The following is an 11,683-nucleotide window of genomic DNA, read 5'->3' on the forward strand; positions in this document are numbered from 1 at the left end:
ATAGTCTCCAGTAGGAAGAACTCAGAGCAAACTTGCTCCAGTGGTATAAACATAAAGTCTCTGACATGAGTTTTTTTTTCTCTTTAATTAATATGGTAGAGAACACTCACCCTTTCCATGGTATTCAGTTCAGTGAAGGTTCTTACAGAGGATGCCCACAAACTGCACTCTCTTCCAAATCTTACCCTGCTATTACTTGTTTTGTTATTACCTTATCTTAAAATACATGCCTTCGTGACGAAAATTACCTCTCCCCTCCTCATGCATGCACCCAAACCAGATGACAATATTTCCAGTAATCCTACAGAGCACATAAAGGGCTACAGAGTAGCAGGATGGTATGCAAAACCCCCCTTGGTTCACCCATGCACATCACAGACTTCATATTTGCAACTACTTAATGAAATCAACACCAATAGAAAGAAGAAGAAAATAGATTTGATTCCCTCCCTGCTCTTTTGTGCCAATACAAACAGCTTCTGCTTTCAAAGCACAACACGTATATTTTTAGGTTCATGCAGGAGCACTAGCCTAAGGAAGCCCTGACCTCAGAGAGGACCTGCAGCCCTTCTTAGAATACATATAAGCATATAATAATGACATAACAAACAATTCAGAATGAACCTCACGAATCCAGAACACTCTCCTCTAACAACATCTGTAATCCAGCATGATTTTAGTTAGCTGGACGACCACTTATCATGGTGTGGCCAAGTTTCCTGTAGTCCCATAAAGGCGGTTTCCAGCCATCCGTCCTGGCTCGCAATGTTTCATGCTATCATTTTGCTTTAATTTACCCCAAATGCCTTCTAAGAGACCAGTAATCAGTAGAAACGTTAGTAATGTGCTAGACAATATTGACCTCCCATGGTCCAGCAAATTCTCTCAGCCAGTACTAGCCAGGTCCTGAGGATGCTGGACTCGAGAGGTTCAACCTGCGCTACCACGGGCTGTGAGAAATGATGTTGTAATGTGCTGGAAGTTCAATTCTCCTGTTTCCACGGCCCATCACCAAACCAGTACTGAGTTAAACCGATTCAAGAATTGGTCAGGAGTTTATTCAATGCTTTCCTCAGGGCATCCTTCACCTCCGTGTTCCTCAGGCTGTAGATGAGGGGGTTCAACATGGGGATCAGCGCTGAGTAAAACACCGAGACCAGTTTGTCCCTCTCCATAGAATACCTGGAGGTGGAACGTAAATACATGAAGAGCTGGGAGCCGTGAAACATAAGCACAGCAATCAGGTGTAAAGCACAGGTAGAGAAGGCTTTGTGCTGGTCCTCAGTGGTGCGGATCTTCAGGATGGTGGGGACGATATAGACGTAGGAGAGGAAAATGGTTGCAACGCTGCTCAGTAAAATGCAGCCGCTAAAGGCAATGATCAAAACCTCATTGAGGCGGGTATCAGAACAGGAGAGCACAAGCAAGGGAGGGACATCACAGAAAAAATGATTTATTTCGTTGGAGCTGCAGAAGGACAGCCGAAATGTCAGGCATGTGTGTATCATGGAATCCACAAGCCCCAGAGCACACGCCCCAGCCACCAGCAGGTGGCAAAACTGACTGGACATGGTCACCCTATAGAGCAGGGGGTTACAGATGGCCACATAACGGTCATAGGCCATCACAGCCAGCAAGAGGCACGCAGTGTCTGCAAGAGAGACAGAGAAATACATTTGCACGGCACAGGCAGTGCGAGAAATGCTGTTCCTCGCACCTAAGAAATTCACAAGCATCTTTGGACCAATTGTTAAGGAATAGCAGAGATCACAGAAAGACAAACTCCTGAGGAAAAAGTACATGGGGGTGTGGAGCTGAGGGTCAATTGTTGTTAACAAGATCATCCCCCCGTTGCCCACCAGGGTGAGAATATGAATCAGTAGGAACAATATGAACAGGGGGATCTGCAGCTCTTGCTGGTCTGTGAGTCCTAAGAGAATGAACTCAGTCATTTCTGAGTGATTTCCCTCTTCCATCTCCTCTGAGCAGAGATCAGGCAGCTACAGTAAAGTGGGTGGGTGGATGACTTAGGGAATCCATTCTTTTGCTATAATGAAGTAAGTGAAAGAAACCAGAGATCATTTTCTTCACAGGCATCTCAGGGAAGGACTTAGCCCACAGAGCCAGATGTTCACAGCTGGTCATTCCCTTTGTTCTGTACAATGTGGACACTGTATAAATAGAAGAATATGCAGGTTAATCACTCCACGCACAGACAAACACTCTTGTTCACCAGTCAGTGCAGCAAATAGTGACTTCGGATTCTGCTGCAAGAGAATCAGGGTGAAAGCCACCTGAGACTGATGGAGCTCAAGAAGAGGTGAGAGTAAATGAGTGTCACTCTTTCTACCTTCTTTGAACAAGGTGAGCTCTGTGGCTCGGCATCTTGGTTTGGAGTAAATCTTGTTAATTAAGCTTTCTGGCATCTGATAATGGCTTTTACACTAGTCTGTGTGAAACCCCAGAGGCATGAGGTGACACACTGGCTTCAAAGATTATGCAATTCCCTATATTTTCCAGCTAAAACTGAAGTTCCTTGAGCTCAAAAGGGAAAAGCTGGGCTGAGGCTTTTAGTGCTGGGGATCTTGAGTTCAGCACCTGCCAACCACCATGGAGTCTGTATGTGTGCGTGATAGTGGTGCGGGACAGTAGCACGTACCTGCTGCCAGGAGAGAGAGATGGGGTGGTGTTTCCCCTTCAACAGAAAATGCCAGTTGAGATTGTTCAGGAAGCTTTATACAGAGATTTGTGATCTATGGGGCATGATTCCTAAAGCAACTGGGAACATCTCAGCTCAGAGAGACACAACAGCTTATTAATGAGCTCAGTGAACCCAAGCCATAAAACTGATACCCTGGGGCCTAATTTGACACATTCATTCCTCCTGTGCTGATAAATGATGAAATTTCTATCAGAGTTAGAGTATGAGGTAAGGGAATATTTCAGTCTCATGTTTTCAGTGCGAGCTGGAGATGAGATAGAGCTCTTCAAGACAAAACAAAAAGCAGTCAAGGAGCACTTTAAAGACAAGCCAAATAGTTTATTAGGAGAGCTTTCGTGGGACAGACCCACTTGCCTGCTTTTTGTTTTGCTAGTGTATAGACTAGCACGGCTCCCTCTCTGTCACTCTTCAAGACAGTTTTTGTCTCGCGGAGATCAAAACTCTTTGGATGAAAACTTAATATTTCAGCTCACAAACACCACAGAGGTGCCTCAGATACCACATCCCACCATTCTCTTCCATGGGCGAGGTTCTCAGCCTGGATTACATCTCCCATGATGCAGGCTGGTCTCATCTCTTGCTGAACTGTTCTGGAACACCAACAGAGTCCTACAGCCATAGATTGGAGAGGAGTGGAGCTTTTCGATAGAAAGCTGATCATTTCCACTGGAAAGGACTATTCGATGAAGAAATAGTTGAAATGAAAAAAATCCAAATTTTCCAATTAAAATAAACTTTAAAAAAAATTAGCAACAAATTTAGAATCAAAAGAACAGAAAGTTAGAGCTGAAACACACAAATATTTTGCAGCTGTAGTTGGTATATTCTCAGTTATTCCTGGTTTGCCAGTCATCTCATTGTCCTTACCCCAATAAGTGAAATGTAAAACTTATAAAACATACACTTATGTACTTATGTACTCCAAATTATCTAACACACCAATCATCATGGGTTTTTATGTCCTTCTTTGCTAAGTTTCTTCTCAAAGTAGGAAGATGGGTTCACTCATTGTGCTTGAGGGAGACCACATGATGACCAGAAGAGCTCAGGAGGAGAGCATGGCCATCTACTCGGGTTAAATTTGTGCTTCTCTGCAAAGCTACACATCATCCTTCTGAATGAAATCACTATTAAAAAATGGCACATTGGATGATGGTGATAACAATGGTGGTGCAGATTTGCACAGACAAAATGATCTAGATTTTTATGGTTCCTGATGCCAACAATAGACTTAAGTTTTTCATGCAAAAGCTTTTGACTTCATGAGGAACAAGCAAATCAAAGAAAAAAAATATTAGTAAAGTCCCAATAAAAGAGGAGGACCATTCAGTTCCTGTGTCCTTCCATACTGGGATGACACTACTGCAGGATCCCTCATAGACAAGGATTTCATCATGGCTGCGTCTACACTACAGCACCCCAAGCCTCAGCCTGCACGTGCCGAGGGCCAGCGACCTGTCCTTAAGCACACAGACTGACAGAGAGCAGAGATGGCGCTCCTGCCCTCATGGACCCTGAGCAGCCCCCCCTCAAGGCTATGGCTGGCGCACTGGCTGCCATGCACCAGGGGCTCCAGGTGGCCAACCTACTAGCCACCCTCCTGGAGGCCAACCTCAGGGCGATGTCCGCCGAGTCATCTGCTGCTTGTGGGGCTTCTCCACAAGCAGCGACTGGCGGTACTGGCTGATGCTGGAGGACTGGGGTGGCAACCCGTGGCTCTTGAGCTTCAGGATGACCAATGAGACATTCCTGGAGCTGTGTACTGGCTCACCCCAGCCGTCCAGCACCATGACACCCTCTAGAGGCCAGCGCTCCCGCTACAGAAAAGGGTGGCCATTGCCCTCTAGAAACTGGCCACCCTGGACAGTCACCGATCCAATTCAGAGCGGGCAGGGCCACTGCTGGGGCCAACCTCAATGAGGTAAGCCATGCCAACAAGGGTAAGCCAACCCTCACCACATGCAGGGGCCGGGGGCACCCCGGCAGGAGGCACCATCAGGGGCCAGGAGGGTGGCCCACACCAGGTACAGGACAGGAGCAAGGACCCCACAGAGGGCTGCCCTACAGGAGCCAGGGTTGGGCATGGGTAGGCACACGTCACCCTGCCCCGACACTCACTCACACATCCCACACCCTGCAGGACATCTGGGCCATCAACAGGGTCCTCCTGCACCATCTTGGGGTTCAACCATTTGGGCTTCCTGAACTGCTTCAGGGCCTTGGATGGCACATCACCACCCAGGCCCCAGAGCACAGTGGGGCCTAAGTAAACTGCAAGGGCTACCAAGGACTCCATGGTCCTGCGAGCACTCATAGGCCGCGTCTACACGTGCACGCTACTTCAAAGTAGCGGCGCCAACTTCGAAATAGCGCCCGTCACGGCTACACGTGTTGGGCGCTATTTCGAAGTTGAAATCGACGTTAGGTGGCGAGACGTCGAAGTCGCTAACCCCATGAGGGGATGGGAATAGCGCCCTACTTCGAAGTTGAACGTCGAAGTAGGGCACATGTAGACAATCCGCGTCCCACACCATCGAAATAGCGGGGTCCGCCATGGCGGCCATCAGCTGAGGGGTTGAGAGACGCTCTCTCTCCAGCCCCTGAGGGGCTCTATGGTCATCGTGTGCAGCAGCCCTTAGCTCAGGGCTTCTGGCTGCTGCTGCGGCAGCTGGGGATCCATGCTGCATGCACAGGGTCTGCAACCAGTTGTCGGCTCTGTGGATCTTGTGTTGTTTAGTGCAACTGTGTCTGGGAGGAGCCCTTTAAGGGAGCAGCTTGCTGTTGAGTCCGCCCTGTGACCCTGTCTGCAGCTGTGCCTGGCACCCTTATTTCGATGTGTGCTACTGTGGCGTGTAGACGTTCCCTCGCAGCGCCTATTTTGATGTGGTGCTGCTCAACGTCGACATTGAACGTCGACGTTGCCGGCCCTGGAGGATGTGTAGACGTTATTTTGATGTCACTACATCGAAATAAGCCATTTCGATGTAATGTGCACGTGTAGACGTAGCCCTAGACACAAACAGTCTCTTCTGGGACATCTGCATGGGCTGGTCTGGCTGCGCCCACAATGCCAGGGTGTTCTAGAACTTGGGGCTGGGCAACTACATGGCTGAGGAGACCTTCATCCCCTGGCGAGAGCGCCACAGCGGGGACACCACAGTACCTACCAGCATTGTGGCAGATACGGCCTACCCCCTGCAGGCCTGTTGATGAGGCCGTACACAGGGCACGCACAGTCTAGCCAGGATGTTTTTAATGAGCGGCTGAACTGGGCCCACAATGCAGTTGAGCAGCCATTCAGGTGCTTGAAGGGGCGCTTCTGATGCCTCCTCACCAGGCTGGAGGTGGGCCTCCACAGCATCCTGGCAGTGGGTGGGGCCTGCTGCACCCTGCTCAACTTGGTGGCGGCAAAGCATGAACCTTTCGTACGGCGTGGGCCATCAAGGCAGGGTGTGGGTATGAGCAGCCCCCTGATGCCACCAAGCCCAGCAGGAAGCGATGTGGGTACAGGAGGCCCTGTGCCAGGTCTTTGAGCAGGGACTGCAGTAACATCCACCCCCTCCGCATACACACCCTACCACTGCCTCCACACATGCACAGAGGACTGGGGTTAAATCGCACAATAAACTCTCTAATTTCACCTGACAGTTGTCCATGCCTGTGACAGCTGCAGGGAACTATATACGGGGGGAGAACTGCAAACAGAGGGGGAAAACTACATACAGGGGCCTTGTGGCCCCAGGTGGGCACCCTCCGAGGCTGGGTGGGCTGAGGGTTGGGGTGGGTGACTCTACCCATCGACAGGGATTGAGGGCCAGGACCCTGTCACCTGCACCCACAACTGTTCCCCAATATCTGGGGGCCCCATTGCACAGGGCCACAGCTGACGGCATGGAGAGATAGGGGCACAGTTGGGGTGGGGCCCCAGCAGGCTCCCAGGGCTCGGCACAGGTGGAGCGAGGGGCAGGGGTGCAGCCCCCTCCTGGCCAGCAACATGAGGGCCAACTGTGTGAGGACAGCCAGGGACAGGTGAGCTGGGAGCGGGGCAGCAAGGTTGGGCTCATGAGGGGGTTCGCTGGCAGGTGTAAGGTGGGAGGGGGAACCAATGGGGCGGAGCAGGAGGCTGATCAGGGAAACTGAGGAGGCAGGAGGTCGGAGTGGGCCTGGGTGACAGGGAGGGTGGGGTGGGGACAGGAGGGGCTTGTGAAGGGGGTGGCAGTCAGGGCCAGGTGGCCCACAATGGCCTGGATCAGGGTGTCCAGATTTGCCACAAACTAGTCCCAGGCTTGCTGCACCATGGCAAGCCACTCCCACAATACAGCCCCGCCGGGCTGCGGTGTGGCCAGCACCCACCACCTCCTTCTCCCCACCCTGGTGGCACTAGCAGATGGCTCAGCGGTGGCCCCACGCAGTCCCCGCTTGGGGTCAGGGTCTCTCCCCCTCACCCTCGGTGGTGGGGCTGGTCCAGCTACTGGCTTCAGGAGCTGTGTAGACAGAAGGGGAGAGGGGAATGGGTCATTCGCCCCAGATGCAGGACCCCATGTCCTCACCCCCACCCCCACACCCTGTTCTGGGGGCCCTGTGGTGCCCATGTCCCAGAGTTCCCTGAACGGGTGCCAAGGGCACAAGCTACCCCAATTACCGCCCAGTCCCTCCACAGCCCGATACAGGGAGCCAGACACAACAGATAGCTAGAAGTGGCTTTTGGGTGCCTTATTTCGTTCAGGCCAAGAGTTCTGACCATGAACCATGAGCTGGAGGTGCAGGTGGGCAAGTGGCAGTATTGAAATGATTCATTTAATCCAAAATGGACTTTTTTTTTTGGTCAGCCTTTTCAATTCACCCACACTTTTGGCAGGTTTTGGTTCCGACAAAATGGGTATTTTTCTCCCAGCAAACTGGGCTCCATTTTTAACCCATCCCCGCTTCATGGTGTCCTGAGTTATAAAGTTCCCTGAATCCAGGCTTTTCAGTGTCTAGAATGTTTCCCAGTAGACCAATGGGCAAGAGCTTGTAGTAAACCTGACGTACATGCGCTGTGTGGGATTGTGATGAAGTTGGGACTATAGTTACTTTGTTATGTTGCACGTGAGTTTTACCGTCCTATAGAGGACACGTGGGTGCGTGTCTCAGCTTACTGGGAACTGCACAGATACCTAGGTGGTAATGGGGGTGGGAGTTTCAGGTATGACTCTGTCTAAAGAAGGCTGACCTTGTCACAGCATATACACTGTGGCCAAAGCCCTTCTTAACTTGAGCCCAGGAAGGGGTGTCACCAGATTACACCTTTTGCCCCAGAAGGAGAATAAAGAGCAGAGGAAGGGTTTGGGCTGAAGAACTGGATTTGCTGAGGGATCAGTCTCCAGCGGTGAAAGGGAAAGTAAGGGGATTAGCACCTTGACTGTGAGCCCTCTCCATAAGATGGATGGTACTGATTACTGTGGTTTCCTACGCTGACAAGTCTGTTCTACACTGTGTCCCTGAGAACTAATAAACCTTCTATTCCACCGGCTGACTGAGAGCATTCTATCTATCATGACTTTATATAGCTCTTTTTTGAACCCTATCAAAGTCATGATCTTCACAACCACCTCTGCAAAGGGCTTCCACAGGCTGACTGTGCATTGCATGAAGCAGCTTTTTTCAGGTTGAAGCACTGTAAAAGTTACCCAGGGTTGGAGAACTGAGGGAGCACAGCTCTTCGCCAGTCTAGATTGTATCCTGCATATGTCAGAGGATCATATCGGTTCAAGCAAAGATGCATCATGGAATACGTAGTCCAGACAAGAAGCCTAACCCAGAGAGGAGAAGGGGGTCATGAGACACCTGAACGACATGTCTTCTGATGCCCCATAGCTACAGAGGTGAACGCAGATAAACATTGCACTGACCTGAGATAAAATGTTTCAATTCTGGTCAAGCAACCAAAATACTTAGATTGTGTTTGACTCAAGGTAAAATGACATATTTCATTTCAGTTTTCCCCAAGTTGACAAAATCATAATTATAATATTCTCACTATTATTCCCTCCCTTTTCATTACCGACTGCTGCATATTAAGCCAGGGTCTTCCTGGAGCATCCACAATGACATTTGCCTCATTTTCCTGGTCTTCCTGCTTATTATAGAATATATCAATGTAGATTAAAAGTTCATCACTCCCCCTCACCTCCCCACCATCCAATGAGTTTTGTTGTTAATGCAGCAAAATGCCCCTGCTGTCAAGTCCCTATAGCTGCTGAGCAGGTATTGGTCAAACACACAGATTTGTCCATCGTACCCTATCCCACCTTGCTGCCTTCTGCCAACCCAGTCCTGAGCTTTACGACACCCGGCTCTCCCATAGCCCTTCAGTCCCAACCAGCAGGTCCTAGTCCTGGGCTCTGCACACACAGAGCAGTTTCCATGCTTCCCAAAATGAAGAGCATCATCTCTTTGATGTTGACATTGCAGCAGGAGAGTGCTAACAGGGGGAGAGGTCACAGAGGAAATGACTGATGAGGTTGAAGCTGCAAAAGGACATGCTGAAAGTAAAAGAAGCAGAGCTTATGGAACTTACCATGATGCATACGTACAAGCCAGGCACCAGCTGGGCACAGACTCTAGGGGACACGCCTCACCACTCTAATGTCCTGGAGCCAACATGGCCTCAACAACTCTGCATACAACAATGGTTAATTGTAGTAAGGCTTTTCAAATAGCCACATACAACAGGCTCATTAGCAAACAATGAAATGCAGTCTAGGTTAAATTACTATACAGTGAACATAAGAATAGCCATCCTGGGTCAGACCAATTGTGTGTTTTGACTCACTAGCTACATATTTATTGTAATTCCCTAAAATAATACCAATACCTAGTTCTTGTATATCATGTTTCATCACTAGATCTCAAAAAAGGTAAGTATCATCACAGTCTGTTTACATATGTGGATACCGAATTATGGAGAGGAAGTGACATGACCAACATCACCCAGCGTAGCTGAGAGTTACATCAAAGGCCTCTCCTGAGTTCCAGTCCTATCTACTACCTACTACAGGTTGAACCTCTCTAATCTGGAACTCTCTCTTCTGGTAACATCCATGACCTGGCATGAATTTAGTCAGCCGGTAGGTAATTTACAATGGATACAGCCAATAGTAAAGACTTCTGCATCCCAGCTCACAAGAGAGAGAGTAAAATTACATGAGTTGGAGTCTTCACATCCAGCTTGGATGACTATCTTGACACGGTGCTCATTACGGGACTCAGCAGTGCTCCTTTAGAGGGCACAGAAGAGTAACACCCTCCACTTCAGACATCTTTGGAAAAATTCTCTGTCCTATTATGCAGGGCTTCCAGGTTACCTACTTATAAGTTGGATGTGTTGAACTCCCAAACATCAGTTTAATTCTCATAAAAATATGAGATATATGTGCACTTGCCAAACTGTTCATGAGACCATAATGCAAAATTATTACAATTTGTAGTATTATCACATTGCCTAGCGGCTTCAGCTCTGATCCAAACCCACATGCATGGTGCTGCACAAACAAAGGAAAGGACAGTCCCACCCCTCAGACGGTTCCATTCTAAGGCTATGTCTACACTAGCACACGTCGCAGTAGCCTATTTCGAAGTAAGAACATTTACATAGGCTACTTCGACATGTATCATCTACAGATCCTCCAAGGCTGGTGCCATCGACGTTCAACGTCAAAGTAGCGACAGGGAATGTCGAAAAGAGCCTCCCCGGAAGGAAATGTGGAGCATCCACACGCACAAGCGCTCCCCGTCCAAATAAGGGGCCAGGAAAGCCTGCGGATGGGGTCACAGGCTGGACTAGCACATCCAGGGCAACAGCAAGCCGCTCCCTTAAAGGGCCCCTCCCAGACACACCCAGCCTGCACAACACGAGGTCTGCAGAGTGCTAGCCACACTTTTGCAGACTGATGCACAGCAGCTATGGCCTCCCAGCAGCAGCGGCAGCAGCTGGAAGCCCTCCAGGTAGTCACCCAGGGAGCAAGCACCCTGTTAGGTGCTGCACGGGAGGCCGCCCAGCAGCTCCTGCCAAAGAGGCCCTCCCAGGGGGCAGACGGGGACCCCCTGACCACTGGGCTCCCCTCTTCCTCCCCCAAAAGGAGCTCCACCACCTCTGGAGCTATCCCACCAGCTCTGAGGGGTGGGAGCAGCTGGTCATGGGGGAGTGGGATGATCACCAGTGGCTGCGGAACTTCCACATGCACCGGCAGACCTTCCTGGAGCGCTGCCAGTGGCTCACCCCCACACTGAGGCACCACAACGCCCGAATGCGGCACGCCCTCCCCGTTGAGAAGAGGGTCGCAATAGCCGTCTGGAAGCTGGCCACTCCAGACTGCTACCGCTCCATGGGACAGGCCACAGTCAGGGCCATCATCATGGAGGTAAGGAGGCCTAGGCATGCATCCACTGGGGAGGCGGGAAGGGGGGCCCAGGTATGGGGCTGGGGAGGGAGGGGCTCGGCAGGGGGGCCTGGGGCACCCTGCACACCCTCATGGGCACTTGTGTTCCCTCCCCACAGGTGGTCCGTGCACTTAACGCCATGCTGCTGCAGAGGGTCATCCGACTTGGGGACCTGGAAGCAGCCATCACCGGATTCGCCGCCATGGGGTTCCCAAACTGCTTCGGGGTCCTGGACGGGACCCACATCCCCACCCACACCCCGGACCACAGAGAGGGAAGATACATCAACCGCAGGGGCTACCACTCTGTGGTCCTGCAGGCCATGGTGGACAGCCAGGGCCACTTCCAGGATGTCTACATGGGCTGGCCCAGTTGCACACATGATGCCCGCGTCTTCTGGAACTTGGGCCTGTGCCACCGGCTGGAGGCAGGGACCTACATCCCACAGAGGGAGATCCCTCTGGGGGACACCATCGTGACCCTCTGCCTCATGGCAGATGTGGCCTACCTCCTCCAGCTCTGGTTCATGCACTCGTACAC

General features: G+C 50.8%; 1 protein-coding gene across 1 annotated transcript; it reads right to left on the bottom strand.

Moving 5' to 3' along the window:
- Positions 1-1,037: 1,037 nt before the first annotated feature.
- On the bottom strand, positions 1,038-1,976 carry LOC142015002 (olfactory receptor 5AP2-like). The gene has a single exon (XM_074998343.1). It carries the CDS (start codon positions 1,974-1,976, stop codon positions 1,038-1,040), a length of 939 nt encoding a protein of 312 aa, XP_074854444.1.
- Positions 1,977-11,683: the final 9,707 nt, after the last annotated feature.

Source organism: Carettochelys insculpta, chromosome 6 (genome assembly GCF_033958435.1).
Source record: "Carettochelys insculpta isolate YL-2023 chromosome 6, ASM3395843v1, whole genome shotgun sequence".
Classification (NCBI taxonomy): Eukaryota; Metazoa; Chordata; order Testudines; family Carettochelyidae; genus Carettochelys; species Carettochelys insculpta.

Excerpts from the sequence above, each read along its gene's own strand:
- LOC142015002 (XM_074998343.1), bottom strand. The coding sequence starts at position 1,976 with ATGGAAGAGGGAAATCACTCAGAAATGACTGAGTTCATTCTCTTAGGA.